Source organism: Athene cunicularia (assembly GCF_003259725.1).
Source record: "Athene cunicularia isolate RWA chromosome 2 unlocalized genomic scaffold, athCun1 chr2_part2, whole genome shotgun sequence".
NCBI classification, from domain to species: domain Eukaryota; kingdom Metazoa; phylum Chordata; class Aves; order Strigiformes; family Strigidae; genus Athene; species Athene cunicularia.
In genome coordinates this window covers 6,543,854-6,570,060 of record NW_020799096.1, presented here as the reverse complement: position 1 = coordinate 6,570,060, position 26,207 = coordinate 6,543,854, and the positions used below count along the sequence as shown (strand labels likewise).

At 41.6% G+C, this 26,207-nt stretch overlaps 1 protein-coding gene across 2 annotated transcripts in view; it reads left to right on the top strand.

Annotated features, from left to right (window-relative positions):
• Positions 1 to 26,207, top strand: part of BMPER (BMP binding endothelial regulator) — a 149,133-nt gene that overhangs the window by 56,459 nt on the left and 66,467 nt on the right. For both annotated transcript variants that reach the window (XM_026843995.1, XM_026843994.1), the window contains exons 6-9: positions 19,446 to 19,545; positions 22,821 to 22,930; positions 23,565 to 23,705; positions 25,942 to 26,046. In XM_026843995.1, the coding sequence (XP_026699796.1) occupies positions 19,446 to 19,545; positions 22,821 to 22,930; positions 23,565 to 23,705; positions 25,942 to 26,046 (456 nt within the window). The remainder of the gene's footprint in view (positions 1 to 19,445; positions 19,546 to 22,820; positions 22,931 to 23,564; positions 23,706 to 25,941; positions 26,047 to 26,207) is intronic.

The following is a 26,207-nucleotide window of genomic DNA, read 5'->3' as shown; positions in this document are numbered from 1 at the left end:
GGAGATTCCCAGCAGAAATCTGTGTACAGGGAAAGCATTTTTCTAATGAAACCTACAGATTTCAACCACCTCCATGAAGCTACGCCACCTTGCCTACTTCAGCTCCTGGGGAACAGGCGGATGAGTGAAAGAAAACAGGTCTAGTGTGGCATTACGGTGGGAGGACTTGGCTGGGGCTGGCTCGCAGAGCTGTGTGCGGCTCAGTTCCCAGCTGTCCTTTTGCTGAGGAAAGCTCCCCGGGAGCCCACCGGCAAGATCTCTGCAGTGATACTGCTGCCAGACATGATGCTGCCGCAGATCGCTGAGGCTCACTGATGGATGAAGAGCGTCATAGTGTGTGTAGTGCAACTGTGTGGGGGGAAGACAAGCCAAATGAGGAGACTGGATCTGTGACATGAGATAAAAATGGCAATTTACAGCAGAAAAATATTTCTGTGTAAAACACGAGTCCTCAGAGATGAGGAGGAAGAGAGAGAAGGTGCAGATAGAGGGAAAAGGAGAGAATCACGGTATTGTAGTTGATGTTTAAGTCATGTCATTTTGATGAATCTCAGCTTTTAAGTGTTCATGCAGTGCTAGCACAGCCCTGTGTTCCTGCTCAGGTGGTTGTTCTTTACCAGCAGACACGACTTTGCATCGCTCCTGTGTTTTTCTGTGTGTCCTGGTTTGAGTGATGGGGGGTTTTGATAGCAGGGGAGGGGGCTACAGCAGTGGCCCCTGTGAGAAGCTTCTTGAAGCTCCCCCAGCTCCAAGTCAGGCCCGCCTCTGGGCAAGGCAAAGCCAGTTAGCGATGGTGGCTGCACCTCTGCGATAACGTATTTAGGAAGGTGAACCTGGGAGGAGTTGTTGGAGTTTTGTGGAGGAGTTGTGAGGAGAACATCTGTGTGAACACTGAGGTCAGTGGAAGAAAGTAGGAGAAGAGGGAGGGTGTGGGCTGGAGCAGACCCTCCCTGCAGGTGGTGAGATGGCAGGGCCACCCCCCCTGCCACCCATGGGTGTCTATGGTGGAGCAGATGCCGATTTGCAGCCTGTGGGGCCCCATGCCAGGACAGGTGACTGTGCCCGAAGAATTCCAGGACCCTGTGGGAAGAAGGCCCCGCTGTTGCAGTTCAGTACTAGGAGGGCTGCAACACACAGGGGTGACCCGCACACCTGTGGAAGTGACTCATGTTGGAGAGAGTTTGTGGAGGACTGTCAGCTGTGAGAGGGGGACTGCGCTGGAACAGGGGAGGAATGCCAGGAGTTCCCCCGCAACGTGGAAGAAGCGGCAGGACTGACCGCACCCCTTATTCCCTGCTCCCTGTGCTGCTGGAGGGGAGGAGGTAGAGATTTTGGGAGCAAAGCTGAGCCTGGGAAGCAGGGAGGGGTGGGGAAGGTGTTTCCAGGATGCGGTAATGCTTCACATAGTCCTATTTTGTTACGTGTTGTTGTTAGTGTCAGAATTAAATTTATCTTCTTTTTTTCTTCCCCTAATAAGTCTGTCTTTTGTCTGTGCCATAATGGATGAGATCATCCTTCCCTGTCCTTATCTCAATTTCCTGGGCCTCTATTTTCCTCTTCCCAGTGCTGGGGGGAAAGGGAGGAGTGAGTGGCTTCATGATGCTCAGTTGCTCTCTGAACTCAAACCATGACACTGTGAGTTGTGCTCCCAGGATTCTGTATGGGAGGCAGAATTTTTCCTTCCAGGTTTGCAGTGGTGAGGGGTCTTTATGGCCTTGGGTTTTCCAACAGGGATCAGAAAAATAGAAGGGTTCATTAGAAATTCTCTTTTAAACTAAGAGAAAAGTGGCAAGGATGAATCAGAGAGGAATTTTTGCCAGTGATGGAGACTCCTAACAACAGATTCCCAACAGCGTGTCTCGGTTCAACTCTTTTGATTTTTAAATTTTAAGTCCAAATAAACATTTTTTAGAGAGGAGTTTACTTGGGGTTTTCTATCCTTTCCATTCCATTTATTTCACTTCCATCTGATGAAATGCTCCATATAAAAGAATTATGTTTTAAACTGTCTTGGTGAATTAGAAACATGGAGAAGTGGAAATTGCAGATTTCTTTTTGAGCATTACTGGTGGGAGCAAGAAAAGAGAGGAACTACTGTTTTTCCTTCTGAAATTTCACAAGTGAAATGTTGCTTTAAAAATGTTAACTGTTGATTTTATGGTGCTCTTGGTTCTTCTAATTTTTGATGGAGAGGAGCTTTAGTAATTATCTTCAACATATATTGCAGGCATTTTTTTTTCCTTGTTTTGCTGCATTTAAAAATAACTATAATCTATTTCATTGTATGTCACTCTAATAACACTCTGAAACCCTACTTAGAATTGAAAGGTTTTACTCTGAGGAAAAAAACGTGCTTTTTCATTTTCTCTTTTAATGAATTTACAAATGGGACAAATGCATAGTGCAATCTGCAAAGAATTTACAGGAAAATAGAAGAATCCTTCTTTATGTGTGTCTGACATCTGTATGGGTTTTTTTCTCTCTCCCTGTCTTTCACTCTTTTAGGAACAAAGAGTGAATAATTACTTAAGAAAAAGAATCCATTAAAATAATTTCTGTTAAATTCAGCTTTGGTATGGGGGTCTGCTATTTCACTGTCTTCAAATTGCCTTTATAGACTAGCATTACCTTATGTTGTAAATTTGGCTGTAAAACATTACCTTACTACTCTGGAAAGCTCCTGGACCTTTCTTAAGAAATCCTTGCATTAAGAAATATTCTGTCCTCAGTCTTGCTTATTCAGAGTCCATTGTATTTACATAAGAATTCTGATGCTTTTGAAAAATAAAGTTTTCTTGAGCTTTGCAGTAGAGCTGGAAAAAAGGAAGAAAAAAGAAACATAATTCAGACTTGTCCCGACTTAATGAGATTATTATGGAATAGACTGATTCCTTTAGGATTTGCTAGGAAAAAAGGAAAAAAAAAAAACCAACCAAACAACACCAAAACCTACAGGAAGAAAAACTAAACATAGCATCTATCAAGCAGTAGTGTGTATAAAAATTACACGAGGAGTCCAGAATTTGCTTCAGATCAGTAGTTGCCTCATACTCTAGAGTGATAACGTGACTGATCATCCTTCCTTGCTTCCTTTTAGAAAGAAGGGGACTAAAACAAAAAGAGAGAGTAGTAATATATCTTCTGTTGCTAATGCTAATACACAGTCTAAAGGGATTTGAGCCAACTTGGAAAGCTCTTTGAAACCAGCGGTAAAATTAATTAAGAAAGTTTGAGAGGACTACGGATGGAAGGGATAATACAGAGAAGATTTCATTTAGCTTTGAAGAGGAGCCCTTTCTAAGCAAGTGTTCCACATTTGGGAGAAAGGCTGGGTGGAGTACGAAACTGCAAAACAATCCCTTTTTCTTTACATTTATTTTGGTTACTCCAGATCATTTAAACCAGAAGTGAGTTGAGGGGGAAGGTCTCACACACACAGATCGTGGTGTTGTTATCTAGAGAGTGAAGCACTTTCTTCTGTGTCTTCACTTGAAAGACAATTCTCTTGCTTCTGGCACATGCACTTTCTTAAATGACATGGTAGGAATAGGCATTATTTTTTGTGATGCTCCCAGTAGGAATTTCTGTTCATCCTTATTTTGCTGCTTTTATTTCATTTATGTGTAAGGAATGAACTTTATCATAGCTGTGCCAAATCAAGAGCCCTATGCTGTTTCTCCTAGGACTCTTCTCTTGCTAATGCCACCCAAAGAATGCCTGGCACACGGGATTTGGTGGCCACCCTCAACTACTGCAAATGTCTGCTAAACTTTCTTTCCTTGAAAAGCAGTGTAGACTGCTAAGTAGATTTGATTTGTTTTTCCCTTTGCATAAGTCCTATTTAGTGCTAGAGAAGACAGTTTGAATTTGCAGATTACCATCTGGAGAACCTTACTGCATGATTTTTACAGAAGCCTTGGGAGAAATGGAAGTCCCAAAGTTGAAAATAATCTTTTTTGTCTACTCAAAATATGATGGTTTGCAAATCCTAACCAGGACTTAAAAGTGAACAGGATTTGGCAGAGTTGTGCTCATGCTTGCAAAAAATTCAAACCCCTCTTTTTCTGCAATCTGAAAATGCATGAGAGAAAAAACATTTTCTCCTAACGAAATCATAAAATTATTTTGAAAATAAAGTCCCTGTAGAGTCTTTGAATTACAAACAAAATGGAGTTGCCAGTGAGACTCCCCTGGTGTTATTGGAGAAACACCAGCTTAATGTCAGTCACAATAATTTTTTTAAAAAAATTAAATGCTTGATTGATCCTAAAAATTAAGAGTTCGGGAATATTAAGTGTGACCAATAACAGAAGTGCTTGTCAAGCACAGAAAAGAGAATAATAGAAAGCCCTTAGCAATGGCTACTCTAATATCAATTTAACTTGGACACAAGTGCAGAGACCTCATGCAGGCTCACTTGGCAACACTTATCTTCTTTGGTCCTCTGTTTCTATTATCCATTGCTATTTTTAGCCCCATCTGTAAAAGTATGTTTTTGCCAAGGAGCAAAGACAGGACAAATTGTAGAAAGCATGTAAGCAAACAAAGAAATCACAGAGCTTACAGGATGGTCACAGTTGCAGTTTTGTTAAGCTGCTTCCCATTCTTTAGCTCTATTTAGATCATAAAGCTGCTCAGGCAAGAATTGGTCTTTTGGCTTTTTGGCTTATGCTTAAAGCCCGTGGCATATTGTTTGTACCTCTGTAAATACATTACTTACTCTTACAGGAGAAGATCTGCACTGCCCCACTCCAAGGAAAACTGGAAAAATTTTTGTTAAGTCATTTAGTGATAGAGCTTTATACAGGCCTATAATGGATGTGAGCAGCTTCAAGTTCTCAGCTCTTGGGCTGCCTTTTCTAGGATGTATTACCTAGGTACAGTGCCATGCTAAGAGGTCAGTATGGCCTGCAGGCAAGCCAGGAATGATTTCTCATCTCTGGACAGCTCAAAATGTTGAAATAAGGAGATTTGTCAGCACCTTCCTATGCAGCCATGCTGGAGAGGTCTTACTGTCGCTAAAATGTCTAGTGTAACAGCCTGAGCATAACCTGAAGCAAAGATAGCCAGCTGTGGAGTACAGCTACCATTCAGGGTACAACAGTTTTTGGTTATTCAAACATGGGCATTTTCATGCCATTGAATAGCGTACCTGGCTGCTCACTGTTGTGCCAGGAAGGTATGGGTCTCCAGTGGTAAATCCTTTATCATGTCTGCCAGTGCTATGAAAATAGTGACACGTGGCGTTCCTCAGGGGTTGGTGTTGGGACCAGCGCTGTTTAACATCTTTGTTGGTGACATGGGCAGTGGGATTGAGTGCACCCTCAGCAAGTTTGCTGATGACACCCAGCTGTGTGATGTGATCGACATGCTGGAGGGAAGGGATTTGCCACCCAGAGGGACCTGGACAAGCTGGAGAGGTGGGACTGTGCAAACCTCATGGAGTTCAAGGCCAAATGCAAGGTCCTGCACATGGGTTGGAGCAATCCCAAGAACAAATACAAGCTGGGCAATGAGTGGATTGAGAGCAGCCCTAAGGAGAGGGACTTGGGGGTATTAATAGATGAAAAACTGACTATGAGCCAGTGAGCCAGCAGTGTGCACTCACAGCCCAGAAAGCCAACTGTATCCCTGGCTGCATCAAGAGAAGTGTGGCCAGCAGGTCAAGGGAGGGGATTCTCCCCCTCTACTCCACTTTTGTGAGACCCCACCTGGAGTGCTGTGTTCAGCTTTGGAGCCTCCAACATAAGGAGGACATGGACCTTTTGGAGTGAGTCCAGAGGAGGCCATGAAGATGATCAGGGGGCTGGAGCACCTCCCCTGTGAGGACAGGCTGAGAGAGTTGGGGGTGTTCAGCCTGGAGAAGGTTCTGGGGAGACCTTAGAGAGTGGCCTTCCAGTGCTTAAAGGGGCTACAGGAAAGATGGGGAGGGACTCCTGATCAGGAGGTGTAGTGATAGGATATGGGGTAATGGTTTTAAACTGAAAGAGGGGAGATTTAGATTAGATATAAGGAATAAATTCTTTACTGTGAGGGAGGTGGGACACTGTCACAGGTTGCCCAGAGCAGCTGTGGTTGCCCCCTCCCTGGCAGTGTTCAAGGCCAGGTTGGACGGGGCTTTGGGCAACCTGGTCCAGTGGAAGATGTCCCTGCTCATGGCAGGGGGTTGGAACTAGATGATCTTTAAGGTCCCTTCCAACCCAAACCATTCTGTCATTCTATGAAATGTCTTGGATAGTCACTATGTCTGAGGTGGCCCAGGTTAGTGACATGTACATGAATTTTGCCCAGAGAGACTTCTTAGCTAGTGTGGTCCATTCTTACAGCTCTAATTTGTTCTAACTGGTCATTAATTGGAATCTGTTTTGTCTTGAATTGCTGGTGGTTAGCAGCCACTTTCTAATTGCCGTTTGTTCATACATCTGTTCATGGTTTGATTGTACATAATTATCCTTGAGTGATGTTTTCTTTTGGCATGCATTTCTGTGGGAGGCAATGTGAGTACTGCAGAGCTCCTCTGTCATGTAGGGTAAAGATGTAGGAGATGCTCTTTGTATATATGTAGTGAGTAAGATATAGGGCTTCGTGTGCTCTATCTACTAACAGTACTATGTACGTGGTTAAAAGAAGAACAATTACTGTACTAAATGCATTAAAATGAATTATAGCATGCTAGCTGTGTGAGCCAGAAGGCTGGACTCCTTGAATTCAGTAGAAAGTTTTGTTTTGTGTTTTTTTAATCTCTTTCTAGTAACCCCAGGAACTGCATACAGCACTTCTGTATGGCATCTCATAACTTTAGCAAATACTGATTCACAGAAATAGAACACTAAGGTGGAAAATTCCTGTTGGGGAAGTGCAAGCCTTGTCCCACGAGGAACGTGCCGTGGAAAGCAGCCACTCTTTATGTCTAATCAGACCTAACACGTGTAGCACCAGTGACATGCTAATAAAACTGTCAGGCCTTGGGACCAGTAATTTACACTCGTGTTTTTAGATTCTCTGTAAGAAAAAAGAAACTCTCCTTGTGGATGAAAAATGACGTGTGAATCTGTAAGGCTAGGCTGAAAAGAAGCAGATGCTGACATTTCTAGAGTTAATATTTTTGCCTTAAAAACACATCTGTCATCAGCCTCCACTTATAAGACCAGAGGAGCACTTATCTAAATAAACATGGCAGCTGGTTTATATGATGGGTCTGTTTTTTAAATAGTAAAAAATATTGTATCATTTTGAAAGGTATAGCTGCCATCAGTGTTAACTTACAATAATAGGTTGGAGTGTGTAGCTGTTCTCTGCTTTAAAATAATTTCAAATGACACTTCTTCACATTATCAGAGAACCTCCCTGCAAGGCCAGCGTGAACAGAGGAAAGGTTAATAACTGGAAGTGCGTGCAGCTGAGAACACTGCAAATGTTGAAAACTTGCTGAGGAGAGAGTTCTGGATTGTAATCTCAGGAGCATATTAAAAAAAAAAAAAAAAAAGGAGGGGAAAAAAAGACAAGAACTTTTTGAGAAGTAAATTATCAAAGTTCTCTGCCTGTGGGATGAGGGTTACAATATAAATAATTCACATTTTTTCAAATGTCTTTGCTAATTAACTTCTTTTCAGTAGTTCAACAAATCCTATGCATAAAATATATGATTCTGTTTCCTACGGGAATCTTTAATGAGTCACTTTACACTGATTTTAAGACCATTTTACATCATTAGACAGGTACAAAGGAGACTTAACAGGGCCAGGGAGAGACCTACACTTGCAACCAACCCCAAATTTTATTTGCTTGCTCTTAGGGACTACTAATGGCTTTTGATGATGAGGCCGTAAGCCACATATAAGAATGCACTGTAATTTGCATTTCCAATTGCAAGTAGTGTGACCCCCATTCTTAATATGATGTAAGTATTTTTTGAAATATAAAATGCGGAAAGATCTCCCTGTGTGAAGTCCCAGAATGTGAATTCTTCCTTTGGGGTATGTGCCCTCTTCATTAGGCTCTAGAAACATAATCCTTCCTTCTGGACAACCTAATGGTTTCATATGGCTCATTTCATTTTTTGACAGTTTTTGGTCTTGCTTTATGGAGAGAATGATGGAGTGCCTTTGCCTCAGGCTGTGCCTCTATTCTGAAGTGCTTCAGTTAGCAGGATGTTACTGGAAAGGAAGATACAAGCATTTCCAGCTCCTCTGGCAGTCTTTTTGAGTGAAGTTGGCCATGTACTGTGACCTGAAAATGGCCTATGTATAATGGCTTCACAAAGAATTTAGATAGACTATCCAGTTTGTGAATGTCATGTGAGCTATGTGAGCTTAGCTCAGAGATCAGTGTCAAGCTGGCTGGCTTGCCCCAGTAGTGCTGATCCAGAGCAAGAACAGCAGCAGGCCTTTAGGCAGGTGCCAGAAGAGCTGGCCTGGCCAAAATATAGCCAGCCCTGGCGTGCTATAGGTGCCTAAATGGTTAAAACCATATTTTTGTAAGTTCTACGTCATGCCTAAGCTGTCCCTGAGGAACCCACGATCTTTATAGATCTGAGCATCAGCTTTTTACAGATGTATTCCTGCCAATGAGAAACAAGTAATTAGCAACAGGATCCCACCCATAAATTAACAGCAGTAGCTGGATATGAACTTTATTGGGAAAAAAATGGAAGAAAAAGCAGGGCAGACCTGAGTGTATGTCATGGCCCATGCAGGGATGTGAAGGAGGCATGGAGTTCTTAGGTTTTCATCCACCCTCTCCCCATGCATATGCAGATAGTTTGCAAGCTAGGAAGGAGGGAGACTGTGATTCACCTATCAGTTTTGCTAGCCAGGACTGGGAAATGTCAGAATTTGTTGCTGATGCTTCTGTAAGTCATTACCCTGGAGGAAAGAGGAAGCGGTGGAGGAACTGTAACTTGTAAAAGATTCCTAATCAAAGTGCTTCCCAAGGCTATTCCTGGAGAGCTACAGATTCCTGAGCACTGCTTGCTCAGGCTTGTGTTTAAGACTAAAATATGTTACTTTCCCTTGATCACAAATTGAAGTGTGCCCTACCCTGGAGTAAAGCCAAGTTGTATCTCTGGGGAGGGACAGCTCTAGGTTGAAGAAGGTGGTGGAATTGTGCACTGAAGTATTAGGGATGTTACCATAGATTAAGTACTGTTGGCCTTCAGTGAGTCTAATCCTACACCTATTCAGGCAGACTGAAGCTACCACTGTGTTTTCACTGTAGGAACAATTTTGTAACCTACTGGTTTCATAAAGGTAGCCTAGTTTTCCTAAAACTTTATTTCCAAGAAATCCTCTGAATGAGCTGCAGTTTAGCACTTTCTCTTGCTGAAGTCTACATAACACTTTAGAGTGTATTTTTAACTCTCTTTGCTGAGTGCTTAGGACAAACAGGATCTCCTGTTAATGAAAACCTTTGATGGATGATTTGAGGAAGCAGTGCATATGTAATCCTATATTTCCTGAGGTTACCTCAGCAGTGTATGTGGAGCATAACATTTAAGGACGGTACGTGCATGTATAAAGGTCTTGTAAAAAGCTAGTAGTAGTATCCTTATTAGTACTACAGCAGTATGATTTATTTTGCACGGATGTTCTACAGATACCAGTGTGCTTTATCATCAAACCTTCAGGCAAGGGCATCCATAAATTGTAGAAAGAGCTGGTGAAGGATTAAGTCTCAACCTCTCCAATACCTCATTGCCCAGAATCACTGAAGGAGATTTGTTCTCTTTGCTTTTGAATGAAACAGTGACTTGGTGTGGGCCATTCTGGCAGGTTTTGATCTAGTAATAACTTTTCCAAATTCAGGTGTGTAGGCACCTTCTTCTAAATGGTGTACTTTTTTCCTCTTCCAAGAACAACCCTAGATGGTTTTATTCATGACCTTGTTTATACATTTGCACCTCCAAAAAATGAAGCTTCAAACCATGCAATGAAATGAAGTTCATATTGTCTACAGGAAAGTATCTGCACCACTGAGAAGAAAGCCTTTATTTTGTATCTAAATGCCAGATGTCAGAATTTGGGCATTTGGAGATTTAATACACTCAAGTCTTGCAATTTAGTCCTGCAGATAACTTAAGGTGAATTATTTAAAACTAATGCTCTAGGGCAAAGCTGTGTGGATACATCTGTAGAGTTTCGTGTTGTGACCAAGTGTTTTAAAGAATGATGATGAAGTGAGAGTCAGAATTGTCACCTTTCTCAGGACCACAATGGTACTAGTATTCTGTGTGTGCAAGAAACACACTGGGGACACTAGAGGGATTTAATAACTGTGTATCTCTGCAAACAGACTGTTCAGAAGGAAAAGCTGTTCTCAGAAGGGAGGCCAGTACTACACTGTAATGTGGGAATTGGAAGTGGGGGTGAAGGTAGTTGCCAATAGCTGCCAAAGTGGGGGGTTTATAGGAGTACTGTTTACTGTAGGACATAGCAAGAAAAGCTTGTAAGGTAGTATCACAAAGCTTATGCTGCACAAAGAGAAAAAAAAAAAGGAAAACCTTTGTGCAAGTTTATCTTATGAAAAGCAAGTGCTATTTATGTAAAGACATTGTGGCAGTGACTATCATTTTGCAAGGGTAAGGACGTTGAAACGTTATGCAAATGCACTGCTGGTGTATACACAACTGTACACCCACTGGACTGTGCTTCATGTGTTCTTGATGCCAATGAAAACAGAGCAGACTCCAACTGATTCAGGGGAAAAGTCATGGCTGCAAGAAGCCAGGACCTGCTTTACAGAGCTACTGCTCTGCTTCTAATAACTGAAGTTAGGAAAGTCCCTTGGATTTAACCCTAACTTTCTTATTGTCTGGGATGGGAGATGAATAAGCTGAAGAAGCTTGTTAGTGGTTTTTAATAGTTTTTCTGGCCATAGACAATGTCCAGCATAGCATGTTTTATTGCGATTTTTCATAGAAACAGTTCTTTTTAGAAGAGAAATAAATAATCATGTGGCTCATGGCAAAGCTTCCATAGTCACTGGAGACCTCTGGTGTAACAGCTAGATTAATCACAAATAGCTGAACTCTCTCCTGCAGTGGTATGCCAGAATTGTTTCCTTGCCAATGTCTTTGCTTCCCTTCTGCTGTCCCCACGAAGCTGCTGCTCTTTGCCCCCAGGGTGGTGGAAAGCTCTGCCCCATTCTGCAGTGTGGGGCTGCCCTCCTGGTCCATTCCTGCTTATGTGGTTATCTTGGCTCACATTTCACCATTGCCCTTAGCAACTTCTGGGACTTTTGTTCAAAATGTCATCCAAAGCAGACTGAAAATCAGTGGAAAGACTCCCACTGATTTGTATGATGTTTGATGCAGTCCTTGCCCGTATCCCACCTTAAAATCCACCTTTTCCACCAGGTGTATGTCTTCTATCCTCCAGCATTATAGAAAGGCATTGTGCTGTAGTGGTGCTGTATGGTGGTAGATCCCTATCCCTGTTTTCCCTGGCAGCGTTCAGAGAGATGTCTTGGCACTGTTTGAGTGTGCCCTGTGCAGCAACTGGCAAGGAGATTAGTGGGGGAGGCATAGCCTATAGAAGGATGTCTGGTTTATAGGAAACACCATAGGTGGAGGGTTCGTGCAGTGGTACCTGTGGCTGTGGCATTTCTGTTAAGTAGCTCTCCATTAATAAAGAACTAGTTTTAATTTCAGGAGTCTGAAGCCTTTTGATACTACTACCCAGCATGGACTGTATAAGGTGCAGCAGCAGCAATCAGTTTAATGAGACCTGCAGCATGAAAGAGTTTGATTAGTAAGTGTGTGAAATGGCAACAAGTGATGAAGGTGATGTGAGAGGATTCAGACTAGAGGAAAAGATGGATTTGAGATGCTGCCCAATTATTTCCATGCTGAAAGCAAGAGATAACCCGCTATGCAGCACTGAGCATTGCCATTAAGGTTGAGAAAACGAAGGTAACTTTTTAGATACTCTCTCACTGGTAAAACAATTCTGAGAAGTGATGCTGTGTTGCTGGGAATAGTGCCGGGGATAATTAAACAGCCCACAAAGGTGTTTGAGAAGCAGTGTGAATCCACACATCTCTGAGCTGTAGAGAGGTACTGTGAATTTTTTTAACTCACTGTCAACTAGCAGAAAAAGGAATAGGCACTTATATTACAGAGTTGAAAGCTCTGCCTTCTGCGTGTAATTTTAGAGACATTAGAATACCTAATGAATGACAGAATAGTTTGTTGGGCACATTATTTCTGCTTGCAGGAGAGATTTGGTGAGAGAAACAGATCTACTCCTGGAAAAAGCCTGCATTGTTGAACTGTCCAGGAGAAGGATCAATAAAGTGACAGCTCTCAAAGCAGAACAAGTATGTGGGCTCCAGCCAGAAGCATCCAGCACTCAGGGTAGTTGCAGGCCAGTCTGGAACACAGGTATCACGAATCTGTGTAGGTACTGGAGAAAAAAAAACGGGGAAAGATAGGAAGAAAAATGCCTCGTCCCATGGGAATGGTGAAATAGGTATGGGACACAGACCTGTCTTATGTCCCATTGACCCTGCTAACCTAGGAATAGAGATATTCCAGGAGCAGCAGAAGTAATGAAGCTCTGTTTCTAAGAGGTATGTGTCCCTTGCTCCTTTATCTGCCCTAACTGCAATAATCTGAGCTTTCCTCCAGCACCTCTGTGACATGACCACCAAGCAAAAGGCAGGAGGGTTGGGAGATGCTGCTGGACAGCCAGCTGGTGCCTAACACTGGAGGATGCTTTCTGCTGTTCTTTGTGGCAAAGAAACTGTGGGCTTTCTACTGTCTGCAGTAGTCTGGTTTTGACAAAATTTGTAGAAACTTAAAGTCTTCGAGATCTTAATGTCACTTTGATTTTTGCTATTTTATCTCTATTTACCTTTTTCAGAGGAACCCCTTGATATTTGGGGCTGGAGCTGATGAGGGATTCACAAGCTACAGGTGTCCCTGGTTTGTGTCTGCATAAGCCTTCTTTCCTTAGGAAACAGCCTCAAAGGGGAAAAGTACACACTGCGCTTAAACCTTTCAAGTCTTCCAAGTGAAGAGGGGCTATTTACAACATCACTTTCAACAGAGCCAAGAGCTCAGCATGTAAGCCCTGGAGGAGAGAGGGCTGCTGGCTGTTCAGCTGCTAGACTCTGTAGCTAGGCTGTTGGGTCAGTGAGCGATTTGATTTCAGCCGGATTGTGAAGCCAGATGCAATATAATCCCAGCAACACTTCTGCACAGTGCTGTTAGACTGGAGAAATATGACCAAGTGCTGGTTGCACTGAGTCCCTTGGCTGAGAGCAGAGCACTGCATGACCTTCCCCGAGGAGCCCTTCTGCTGTTCCCGCAACTGTGAAATTTTAGGAGTATTGTCTCTGCCTGTGCATACTTAAAGGAAGCTACTGTGCAACCCAAGATTTTATTTTCCAGAATGTTCCCTTTCACCCAAGGCAGTAAATACCCTGGTCCTCCACCTCCTCCCACAGGAGAGTCAGTGCAAATTGCGTTTTGAAACTTGAAAGATCCAGGACCAGCAGCTCCCCAGCCATCTGATTTCAAAGTGGAGAGCTATACCTTGCAACAGCATACTCTCTAGGAGGATCCTGTGATATTTCAGCAAACACAGCACACCACTTCCCTCTGAAAAATGAAAATGTCTTTTCTTCATCTAAGCAATCTCAGGAATTGTGGCTTTTGAGAAGTGGAATAGATGGCAGGAGTGGATTGGATTAGCACTTACACAAGTCATTTTGTACACATGGTGTTTGATTGATGGAAGGCATGACAGTATTTAGATGCTTCATCCTACCCTAAATTACTAACTAATGAATAATTTAGTTAATTCATCAGCAGCTGGATACAACCACATACAAATTAACTTTCAAAAGTGGAAGGCTTTTCAGTTCCTGGTTTGAGGTCAGGATGTTCTAACTCCGTAACACTTTGCAACAGCACTTGCATTTGCTAGGAGATCAGGGACATGAATTTACAGTAGTTGGAGACAACTAATCGAACTTTCTTATTAATACAGCTTGTTGATGACACAAAGAGTACACCTAACTACTTGTATCATCGGGGTGCATGTGGAGAGAGGTGGTAGAGTAAAACTCTTTTACCTGCTAACAATTGATGGAGTTCTTTAGGCTTCTTTTGGCTTTGTCAAGGAATGCCTTTGCATCAGACTGAGAGAAAATTGTGGGAAAGGGTAGTTTTGAGAATTGTGCCTTTGCCCCAGAGTTTGCTCTAGAAATTTATTCATAAGAATCTTTCAGTTTACCCTTTCCAATCTGTATAGATTTTAGGTGATTTTTAAGATATGTAAGACAATGGTTTTTATCCACACTAACCTGCATGGCCTGGTATTAAAATGACGGTGAGTTCTTTAGAGCATTTGCTGCACATGCAGTCTTAGGACACCACTTTAGACTGTCACTAGGACCACTTTCTAAAGCCTTCCTATAGCAGTGATAGATACCTCAGCAAATATGGTTTGAGATCTAGATTCAGAGTTTAAAAATCTAGCACACAAAAGGCAGTATAAATACCTGCTGTTTTGAACTAAAGCTCAAGATCTCACTGTTCTGAATTTAATCCAATACATTCTAAAGAGGTGTTTTTAAAATCCTAGTCTAGACAATAGATCAGGCTGCAGGGATGTGGGAAGCTCTGGCTTGTCTGTCTGTCTGCTGAACTGATTGATGTGCTGTTTGCTTTTATGCTGACAACTGTTTTGCTACTTTGCGCATTTCCTAAAAACTTTCTCCCTCCCATGACCCTTCCAGGGAACCCTCACTTCACAATGGCTGTTTCAGGGACCCTGAAATACGGTGTAAGGGTGACGTTATTCCCAGAGGCTGTCTGCTACATACTGCACTAGCATTCTTGTAAGAACCAGAGTCTCTTTCATCTGATTTGGGAGCGAACACCTATTTTATTTCCAGATTAAAGCCACACTCTAAATACAGTATCCTCTCACTTTTGTGCCTGAAGTCTGCTTACGTGACACATCAGGGACTATACATCTGATAGTAAACTCAAGACATGGGTTTACAGTCATGTGATTCCAGGGGTGTTTTGAAGATATTTGCATAGTACATATTGTTGACCTGTTTTATGTATTTAGTACACGTTTGGGAGGCGGCAGAAGTCCTTACAATCACACATTAGTTAATATGTCAGATAGAGCTCCTGGTGACCAACATGTGTATGCGAGCCAATATACTATCCAATTCACATAGGAAGTCTAATACACACCAGCGAATGTGGTGTAGTGAAATAGGAGTCCTGGTATGCCTTCGTCTTTTCTTTCCAAAATGGTAATACTCATCATTATCGGAATCTCAAATGATATGTCTATCTCTTTGTCAGCGAATTTCTATTCATTGCCTTCATGCCATTGCTGTCACAAAAATTATGTCTCTTAACATGTTCCTGGTGGCTGTAGTAATCTGCACTGTGCTAGAGTGGTTGAAGACAAACAGTCATACAGTTGTGGCTTCTCTTGCCACTGGCGTGGGAGAGTCTTGCTCAGTAGTTGACCCTGTTGAACTGTTAAAGGTATTTTTCATTCTGGTGGCATAAAATCTTTATTCATAGCTGGAGAAAACCTTGAACATCTGTCTTAGTTCTTACAGCAACCCCTGCCGAGGCTACAGTGTGCATCTGACCTTGTTCTAAATGTCTGGAATATGTATTTTGGAGTTAAGAGAAATGTAATTTTGATAATTCTTTATAATGTTTTTCCCCTGTAAGGATAGCCTCACTGATAGCAAATTAAACCTTTCACACTTCTTCTAGAATGAAAGTTAAAAATAAATGCCTGCAATCCCCTGTGGACTGAACCCTAATACAGCACTTAGACAAAATGTTCTGCAAAATCAATGGAAATTTTACTTCTATTGGAGAATTAGTGGAGTCTTTCAAGCACAAGGTGAACATAGGGCAAAACTAGGGAGGTGTCTTTTTTACATGACTTATAGCTTTACTAAAGCGCAGAGATAAAGCCAGAAAGTGAAATGGAAAATGAGATCCTCCCAAGAAACATGATTCTTGATAATACTGAAGTTAAGCTTTAATATTAAATAACATGTATATAAAATATTATTACATTTAGACATGTCCATTATCAGTAGCAAACAAATTGGGACTATGAAAACCTCTGCCCTTCCAAGACTTCATGAATGCTTTCAAAACCTGCTTAGGACAAGGGCAGCTCTGCTGTAGGTGGTCACTCTTCTCGCTCCCATGGTAGATGAAGCCCAAGGCTCCTGGAGATTAATTACAGCAGGCTCCCAACCTTTGGGGAGTTTTTGGATGGACTTTTTTTTTTTTTGCAGACGTTTTTCTGTCTGTCTGTCCTAGCACACAGGCCGTGCACCAGGCACGTGGGTAGCCTGCCCAGAAACTACACTCTCAACTCTGCCAAGTTTCTCCTTCCTTATTGAACAGTGAAATGTCGTAGTCGAGGTGGGAGTTTAGCAGAAGTGGATGGATGGGTAGCTAGACTAGCTCCATGCTTTCATTTTAGGAAAGACTCATCTGTCTTTCTCAAAGATGGACCTCTCGTGGGAGAGTTAGAAATTGCAATTTCATCTTCCCCTCTCTTCTGTCTCTTGAGAACGCTGCTGAGATGAAACAAGACCTCAGTCCATAGCACCCTCTGAGCCGATGCCAGGGAGCCTTTTGCTTTATTTTGCAAATACGAGGTGGCAGCAGGAGTTACAGTGATTTTGTTTGTCTTTGAGGTGGAAAGTGAATCTTTTCATTGTAGACTAGATTTCTTACAAAATCTGTTACCTCCAGAGGACTGTGGACTTGCAGCAGCATCCCCTGATTAAGACTTCATGTAACTATCGCTCAAGGATTTATTTGCCTAGTTCTTGAATAGCATTTCTCACAGGAAGCAGATGTCACTTGTGCTTTATTGGTCTGTGCTGGCTTCCAATTCAGGTTTGGTTTTACTGGAAGGTGTTGCTTCAGACCTGGAATATTCTGGCTGCCTGGGAGATGTTATGCTTAACAGGGAAATGTGAGCTAAAAGCTATAGATGTAATTGGGAGGTGGAGGAGGCAAGGTGTTTACTGTGCAGTTCCCACCCTGGCTTAGACCATCCAGAGCCAGCCTTTCAGCTCTCTCGAGTTATTTTTTCCCTTAATTTTTTTGTTGAACTTTTGTTGCACTTTTTTCTATGTGGCTCTATTCCATGCAATTTAAAGCACTGGCAGGACTAGCTAATCCTGCTTTGAAAACTCATATTCTGAATGCTTTGTGAGTTTTGAATTGAAATGTCTGAGGCTTTTAAGAAAATAGAAATATATTCTGTAGGTTTTGATATTTTCTTATAGTGCCCAATGAGCTCTCTCTCTAAACTCTGTAGGGCAAGTAGAATTAGTCTTTCTTTAAATGGTACATGTTGATTTGTTTCAGACTGTTTTTGAACTTGCACCCTAGCACAATATTCAAGCCTGGAAGAGCCTGTCTAGGACAGCAGCAAGTCAGAAAAAGCAGCATTACAGCTGGAAGCAGGAGAAGCAGTGGGGTAAACAGAGAGATGCAACTGGACTTAGTTTTGTGCAGAGGAGGGGCCAGTACAAAAGGTTAAAAAGGAGCGATAAACAAAAGGCTGAAATGGGAAAATATTCAGTATTATCTATGGCATTCTGTATTAAAAAAAAAAAAAATCTATTCAACAGGCTGCAAAATAATGTCTCAATAATGTGCTCAGCCTGAGCTTTGATACAGACTGTGAGAGGAACAAGACTCCAGAGCAGTTCTTGCAGAGGCATAGGGTATTTGAGTATTAAATACAGAAGCAAGGTTGCAAGAAAGGACCAGTGCCTACCATGTGTTGGAGCATTGCTTTATCTTCCATAGATGTATCCCTGATCCTGTCAGCAGGCTGAATGAGGCCTCCATGCCCTATTTTCCCATTTGCCGAATTGTCACCGAAGTTTGAACTTTGTCTTTTAGCCTTTTTCCCTGGGCTGAGTGACGGCACTGCTTTGGAGACCCCTTCTTTGGTATTTTCTCTTTCATTCTGCACCTGTGTCTCTTCTCACAGGGCTATTCCCTGAGCATCACAAGGAACATCAGTGAAGAATTCATTTAGTTTTGTCAAGTTTCTGGTCTGACCCTTAATTTAGAGCAGTCATTTCAGTCTACAATAAACTCTGTGTTCCTGCATGCCTCAGTGAAAGAATTATGAGCAGTCCTTAGCCATGTGCATTCAGGATGCTTTGGTAGCCCCATGGGACAGCTAGACTTCAGTGCCTGAAAACTTATTATAGAATGGGGGTACAGTCAGTATGTTATTTTCTGTATAATAGTGTATATGTGGGTCTGCCTGTGCGTAAAAGCTTTTACATGATTCACTGAGGCCATTAGGAGTGCAATGGCATACCATAATTTCAGACACAGAGCTCTTCAAAATGAACAGCTTTTTCCATCTTTCCCCAGGGAGCCCCGAGAGGCATCTAGCATGTAGGTGGGAGGAGATTGTTCATAAGTCTTCCATCACAGCATCCAGGAACACAAAGCTTATTATTGGGATGAGCCTGGAGCTCTGAGTGATAAATAAGGCAGGACAGTTAGATGAAAAGGGCTGACTTCTCTTGGTAAGACAAAGGTGGACTGATTTTTAAAGTTTAACAACCTGGACCTCTCATGAGTGTATGGAGCACATGTTTAGTAGAGGGTCCAGAGCTAAACACAGTGTTCTATAAGCACGGTGAAGTAATGAGGCAACAGAGCATAATAAAAACAAAGATCTCCTTTGACTGACTTAATCTTAGACATATATTCTGTGCTTTTGTCTTTGCTGTGTTTTTTGCCTCTCTTTTTCTGATATTCATTAATACACCGGGATTTTTTTTTTTTTTTTTTTTTTTCTTTTCTTCTTTTTGCCTCATTCATTCTCAAAATTTCATATACCCTCTTGGTTTTCAGTCCTCTGAAGCAGACCTTCTGGGTTTGCATAGTTGCACTTGGAGACTAACAAGAATGTGCTTTCTTAAGTGATTTTGGCTTATTTGGTTTCTGAGGTCATGGACATAGCAGAAGAACACCTGCTCTCATCTTGCTTCAGCACTTAATCCCTGTCCCAGACAAGCCTAGAAGGGCATGGCACAGGAGATGAAGGATAATGTAAAAAATTGCTCAATAACTTTTTTGAACATCCGGAAAGGTTCATGGATAATGATTTTATTCTCCCTGGTTTTCTCATATCCAAACCAAGAAATAAGATAGAAAGACACTGTTTCTTCAACCATTACATTCATTGCTTGAGGTCTGCAAGCAATATAGAAAGTGTCAGAGGACAGTTGTAGACGTTCATTGTATGCCTGATGCAAGCAGAAATTTCTGTTGGCAAATACTGCTTTGGATAAGGCTTTTCAAGACTTGTTACCAGTCTGTGTGGGTGTGTGCATGTCTACTTGACATTTTGCTTTATTTATTTTTTTTTTTAACTGAGCCTATTTTCCTTCAGGGTGGCAGGACACAGTGCATCCAAGAAGTCTGCCCCATTCTCTCGTGTCCCCAGCACCTCAGTCACATTCCTGCTGGACAGTGTTGTCCCAAATGCTTAGGTGAGTGTCTTTTTCCTGGGAATTTTGAAATTAATACAATATGTTTCTGGGTAGCATCTTTTATACCAGTATTTCATAATGCTGGTAAATTCTGAGAGGTGGAAGAGACAGTATTGCACAGTGGAGTTTATAATCTACATGTTTACACAGGTACTCGGGGTCAGTGTGTAGGTTTGTGATGGGTAGTACTAAGCAAGTAGCTGCAGAAGAGCATTTGAGCGTAGACCAGTTGGCTTGCTTAGAGAGACAAATATAGACATGTTTCCCACCTTCACTACACATGTTTTACAAAGGAGGTTGAGGTGGGAGGAAATGTTTTGTTGGAGTCTGACACAAGAAAAAGGCCTCACCCTCTCATACTTTTGTTCGAGTGTGCATTTGCATTCTTGTTTTTGAGGAAATGCAGGTCAGAGGAAACTTCTGGACTGAACTTGCATTCTTAGAAGCTGTTGTCAGAGAGGCCAAGGACCCAGGAGTCTGCCGCCTTAAGGTGGAATCACAGTTTCAGCCAGGAATATTTTCAATTACGTCTTTCTAACACGTTTTAAAGGAGTAAGTCAGAGGCCTCTAAGAAGGGCTAGTTCTTCCAAGTCATGCCAAGGAAGGTAGGGACTTTTGAGAGTCCTTATTTTGCATTTACAGTGTCCACAGATCCCACAGATTAACATTCCTCAAGCATCTGTCCCTCTATTTCATAAACAAGGAGCACTTGCATCCTTGCAGGTAAATTAGCTTTAATTTGCTCTATGAGATTATAACCAGGTTTGAAAAATTTTCAGAGCTGATAACTCCCCGTTCTTCCACAGAAACTTTTTGTCATTTTGACCATATCTTTACTACTTTCCAAAGTTTGTTTTCAGGGCTAGGTTAGGGGTACAGAGAAGTCTGGCCTTGGTGGCAGCAAGCCATAGAGAGTTTCAGCATCATATGATACATAACATTTTTGACCGCTTGAAACAAACCTGAATTTATTTATTTATTTGTTTGTTAATTGAGAAGTCCTATAGATAAATACCTGCCTGAAATGTTTAACCAGAGAGTAATACAGTAGAGGAATGAAATGGAGAGAACAGTCCAAACACTGAGCTTCTATTTTGGCTGAGGACATTTTTCCTTTCCTTCTGTGAACACCCCTTGTGCTCTCCAGCCCATGCCTTTCCTAACTGAGCCTTCTCCTCCTTGATCTAAGCACTAAAAACCCAGCTTTAATTTTTGACTGCTTCATGTGGATTTTTCTACAATCTTTTTTCCCCTCTTAGAAATGTCTATAAATGAGTTCATTTGTAATAATGTTTTTCTTTTTATGTGGTCTTTGCTGTAAAGCATGTCATATACCTGTGAATAGATAATGTCTGTTCACAGGGACATGTTGAAAGTTTTGGAGCAGAGGCAGAGCTGAGGGATGTGTAGCACACTGCATGGAAGTTGGGAAAGAGAAATGTTTTCAGGGATGATGAGGCATAGTTTTTAAAGTATCATGTGGAAGACCTCCCTGCAATTGAATTCCTGATGCTCGGCGTATAGCTTAGAAGAATGCTGTGGACTCTACTGGGACTTGAATTATTAGTTTAACTAGTGGTTATGAGCCAGCAAAGTCAACCATTAAGCCAATATCTTCACCACCACATCTTTTAAAGCGGTAGCTCCTTTGTCGGTGTTTTTTTTACCAACTATATGAACTGGGTTGGCCACCTAGAGTTGTGCTGTGTGGTTTGCAAGGCATGGCAAGAGGGTGTGAGAGAGAACTGGACTTCCATTCACTTGTTGACATAAGTTATGCAACTGAAGTCCTAGCCCCACATAGAGAGGTAGAAGTGTTGTTACAGGCAGGACTATGGCTGGGCTTTGTCCATAAGTGGTGTGTATGGATGTAGAGGAGTTCTTTTTAGGGCTCCTGAGCATCCTCAACAGATTTCATATGTCAGTCCTGCAAGACAAACTAAGCCTTTTCAGAAAGATGCACATACAGTAAAAGGAAAACTGGTTAACCAAACACAGATTAATCCAAGGTAGCTAATTTTCAAGAGAGAGATGTTCAAATTGTGTCTAACTGAACAATAGCAATTATCTCTTAACTTTTGTTTAATAGTTATTTTAACATTAGATTTGTAAAAGCTCAAGGCTAATCCAATGGATTTTGTTGTGTGCTTATCCTTTTGCTCACTAATAGGGAAAAATGAAACCTTTGTCTTTGAAACTGTTCTACATTTATCAAGAATTATTGAGTGTGCCAAGACCTGGTGGTTTTAGAGCTAAAGTATTGGCCTAGTACTTAGTGACTTCTTGTATGTATTTACAGTAGACATTCCCTACCCCGGAATTGATGCCTGTTTAACATCAGGCCTCAGAAATGATAAACTGGGAGACTGGCAGCCATTCATAAAGAACTTACTAGTTGGCTGCCACAAAAGTAAAGAGGGGAAGGTGTTCAAAACCAGAATGATAAGTGTAGTGTTTGTGTAAAAGAGCTGATGTTTATGTATCCTAATGGTCACTTGTTTAAAATAACCTACTAAGAAAGAAGCTGAGGAACAAGAGAAGCTTGCAGAACCGCAAAGTGTGTTGCAACTTGGATCTGAAAGTGCTTGCAGGACCGCAGGACTTCAGGGAGGTTTTGATATTGATGCTGCCTTCCCTGTATAGTGCTCTAACCCTTGCCTCACTCTCACGTAACCCAAATATTTTATGGGTTATATATCTTATGATGCCCTCATTCTGTTCATAAATTATGCAAATGCCTGTATTTCTTGCAATGTTGTGTGAACAACACCAAGCTATCTTATTGAGACCGGACAACACCTATATATTTTTTGCATCAATGTCACTGCATTGATTTAGTTTGGCTGCTGTGAACCCCTGAGGTAGGTATGCTAAAATCAGTTAAGGCTGCTTTATTTGATAACTTACTGCATTAAGTTAAAGACTGTTTGAACTAGTTTAAGTGTACCTACCCTAGGAGTTGCAGTGCTTACTTATTCCTTTAGCTGCACTGTGCACTTTATAATGAGAAAGAGAAGAAAGATTTTTCCAATATAAACATCCCATAAATCATATTTATATTCCCTCCTACGGTAGAATTTGTACAGATGAATGTGTGCTAGAAGAACAGCGAACTGTTAAAAGTACATATTTTTTTCACACCAAAATGGAAACACATAGCAAATGACACATTGCACATGAATTTGGTCTGGTGACAATAAGCCCTACTATTTTTGTTGACAATATGGCATCTTTTCAACCACATTCTGTTTCTATTACTGTTTATTTATATTCAGGGCAGAGGAAAGTGTTTGACCTCCCATTTGGAAGCTGCCTCTTTCACAGCAACGTGTATGATAATGGATCCTCATTTATTTATGACAACTGCACAATGTGTACATGCAAGGTAAGTCCACAGTGCTTTGCTATTGTGGGCTGTGGCTTGTCTGACTTAGCAGTAATTCGTGGGGCTGTGGGAGTGTAAGCCCTGATACTGTTCTTCTTTGGCATCTTGTGTGGTCCCTGAGAATCTGATCTAAAGAGCACCTGCAGTTGTGCTAGGAAAGTTAAAAAGTTACTAACTGCCTCAGCTGAGCCATGATGCCTGATTCTGTGTGATGCAAAATTAGGTTACTCAGACTATGTGATCCTCTTGAAGTTTACATTACAGTGGAAGAGGAGCTTCTGAATGGTGAATTACCACATCTCTGCTGAAGGACAGTGATATTTTTTTAGTTCCCTAGCATGACTGTGGCCACTTGCACTTTTGCACCTAGGCAAAAAAATGAAAGTGTCACCAAATCAGTAGGATTTTTCAGACCAACAGAAGTAGAAGCTGATCTTTAACTTCACAGACCATGAAAGATTCCCTTAATCCAATAAATAATTTTTATTTTCTCTGAGCTGACCTATTTAAAGCATTTGGGCTATAGCTTGGGTGAATGCAATGATTGAGCAAGCAGAAATGTTATGGCAAGGACACACAGGAGCACAAACATCTTGGTGATGATTTAATGATTTCCTTTTGCCCTTTTACCTAGGATTCAACAGTGATATGTAAGAAGAGATGCATACTTCCTGGTGAATGCAATAAAAGCAAAGACCACTGCTGCAAGGAGTGTGTCTCATATATCTCTCCCGAGGAAGTGAAAGTGTGCAAGTTTGGCAATAAGATCTTCCAGGTAAAGTTTCAGGTGTGGCATAAGTATAGATGCTATTGTAACAGCTGAAACAGCATGAGTTTACTCTAAGTTAGTACTGTGGCTTGTTTTTTAGCAGAATCCTCACCATCCTGGTTGGTGATGAAATGACTCAGAGGCAAAGCTTTGCAAAATTTGCCATCTGCTATTTTTTTTTCTGAGTTTTTGTAAATTCTTCTCATACACAGCAGTTAAAGATTAGTTCCTTCTTGAAGTGACGCATGACAAATAGTGCATTTTTAGTATGAGATAGTAACGCTCTGCTTTCCCAAACACTGATATTCATGGAGAACATATTCGGAGTGGTATGTAGGTTTTATCCGCTGAGCCAAAGAGTCTCTTCCATAGGTAAGCCAACAGGACCTTTGTGAAGTTCGTCTTGGCTGAAAGTTACTCGTCTTGATTTACTACTTTTCACATCTCTGCTAACGACAGCACCCCCGACATCTTATATTGGAATAGCCATGTAATAACTGTTACCTACTGCACTCTCACCCAAAGTTTAAGTCACAAGGGATTCCCTGCAGAACGCTTCTGCTATTGCTGAGACCGTGTTTGTTTTTCCAAGTGGTGCGGCTTTTTTCACACTGTGTCTGAAAAAGATTCTGTCACCTCATGGGCCATCTGTGAATTAAGAGACCCTTGAATCAGATCAAATGTTAAATCCTTTGTGAATACTTGGTTTGCTCAGCCAGAATTGCTTCCCATTTATTCCATCTTTTGTGTACATAGCTGAAGTGTTTATTCTGGAAATTACATGTGAACCTACTGTACGCTGAGACTATACTCCATCTGATTGGCACTTTCACACTGGTGCTATTGTGCTTCAGGAACAAATGCCTGCTTCTTAGGCACCCAACTAAAATATTCTGCTTCTTGTGAAGATTTTATTATATTACCAAGTATTATATGAAGTAAGAAAACATAATGAGACAGTACACCCATTTCTGGCCTCATGTGCCAAAAGGTAAACCCAGCATTGCTCTGTTGAAGTTAATCGTCAAACACGGGTAGAATGGGCACAGTGAATGTGTTTTTGCACTCCTGTGCAAAACCAGCTGTGAGACAAAAAATCAGGGTAGCTGCATGCAGTCGGCTGTGGTATATTCTGGTATCTTAGCAGATGCTTGGAGAGCAGTCATTAGAAGCCTACAAGAACATGGGCTGCATCAAGAAAACCAGGCAATCGTAACATGGCCTGGAAATAAAAAATAGGGTAAAGACAGCTGTTGACCAAGCATGCTGTGCTGAATAAGTTAGGCTCCTTGGCATTTCAGATTTAGTCTGTTTTTCTCTCTGGTCAGAACATCATGTTGAGGTGGGCACGTAATTGTTCACAGCTGTCTGGTTGGACAGCCTGTTCCTGTCAGGTCTATCTTCACCCTTCCTTCACAGCAGCCCTGTAAACAGAAAACATGCACATTTTGGCTCTAAGCAGTCTAGCACAAGACTGTAAGTGGGTGAGACAGAATGTTTTAGGAACCACACTTGGCAGATGCAACACTGTGTAAAAAGGAGTCGGGCAGTTCCACAAGCAGTCCTTCCCAGGTAAGTGGGGATGAGACCATGAGGCATATTCTACTGCGCACCTAATACTTTAAGAGCCATACATAAACTGTTTTACCTGCTCTGCATTTGAGGAGTTCAGCACTGTATATCTTCTAAACATTTTCAGATGTTTAGCAGATCAAGTATCTGTGAAAGTGCTGTAAATAATCTAAATTAGACTCCGTTATTCGACCATTCCTGCCCTAAGTCAAAATGATGCTGCATCTGGGAATAAATTCACTATATGCTGACATATTAATCAAATACTTTCACATGCAACAACTTAAAGACATCACTCAACCCAGTGAATCAGATTTTTCTAATTACATGAGCTTAAATGAAAATTTGTGGTAGGTGTGATCACATCTCAGACACATACTGGAGAGAAAACAATGCAAATAATCAGGACACTAATGAAAAATGCAAATGTGATTTGGTTAGACTTGAGAAAATTAATTTCTGACCTAAAGGGCCAAGGGGAAGAACACCCTGCTGAATTTGATCTTTGTCTTTAATCCGACTGGCCATGGACAGACACCTCAAAATAATTTAGACTAAACAATGACACAATGCCAACAGGGAAAGTCATCCTTTCTTGTGCAATGATACATTGCTGAAATAGCTTCCTGTTGCCACCCCAGCTGATACTATATCATGTTCCCTCCTGCAGGATGGAGAGATGTGGTCCTCTGTGAACTGTACCATCTGTGCTTGTGTGAAAGGCAAGACAGAGTGTCGCAAGAAACAGTGCATTCCAGTCAGCAGCTGTCCTCATGTGAGTTTTTTAAAAGAACGGAGCTTTCTTCTCTTTTTTTTTTTTTTTTTTTTTTTTTTTTTTTTTTTTCCTCCACCATTATCTTTTTCAGTGTTTCCTGAAAGTGTGTGCATGGCAGTGGGGCATGGAGACTGAAAAGAAGGGATCCTCTGGTGAATTAA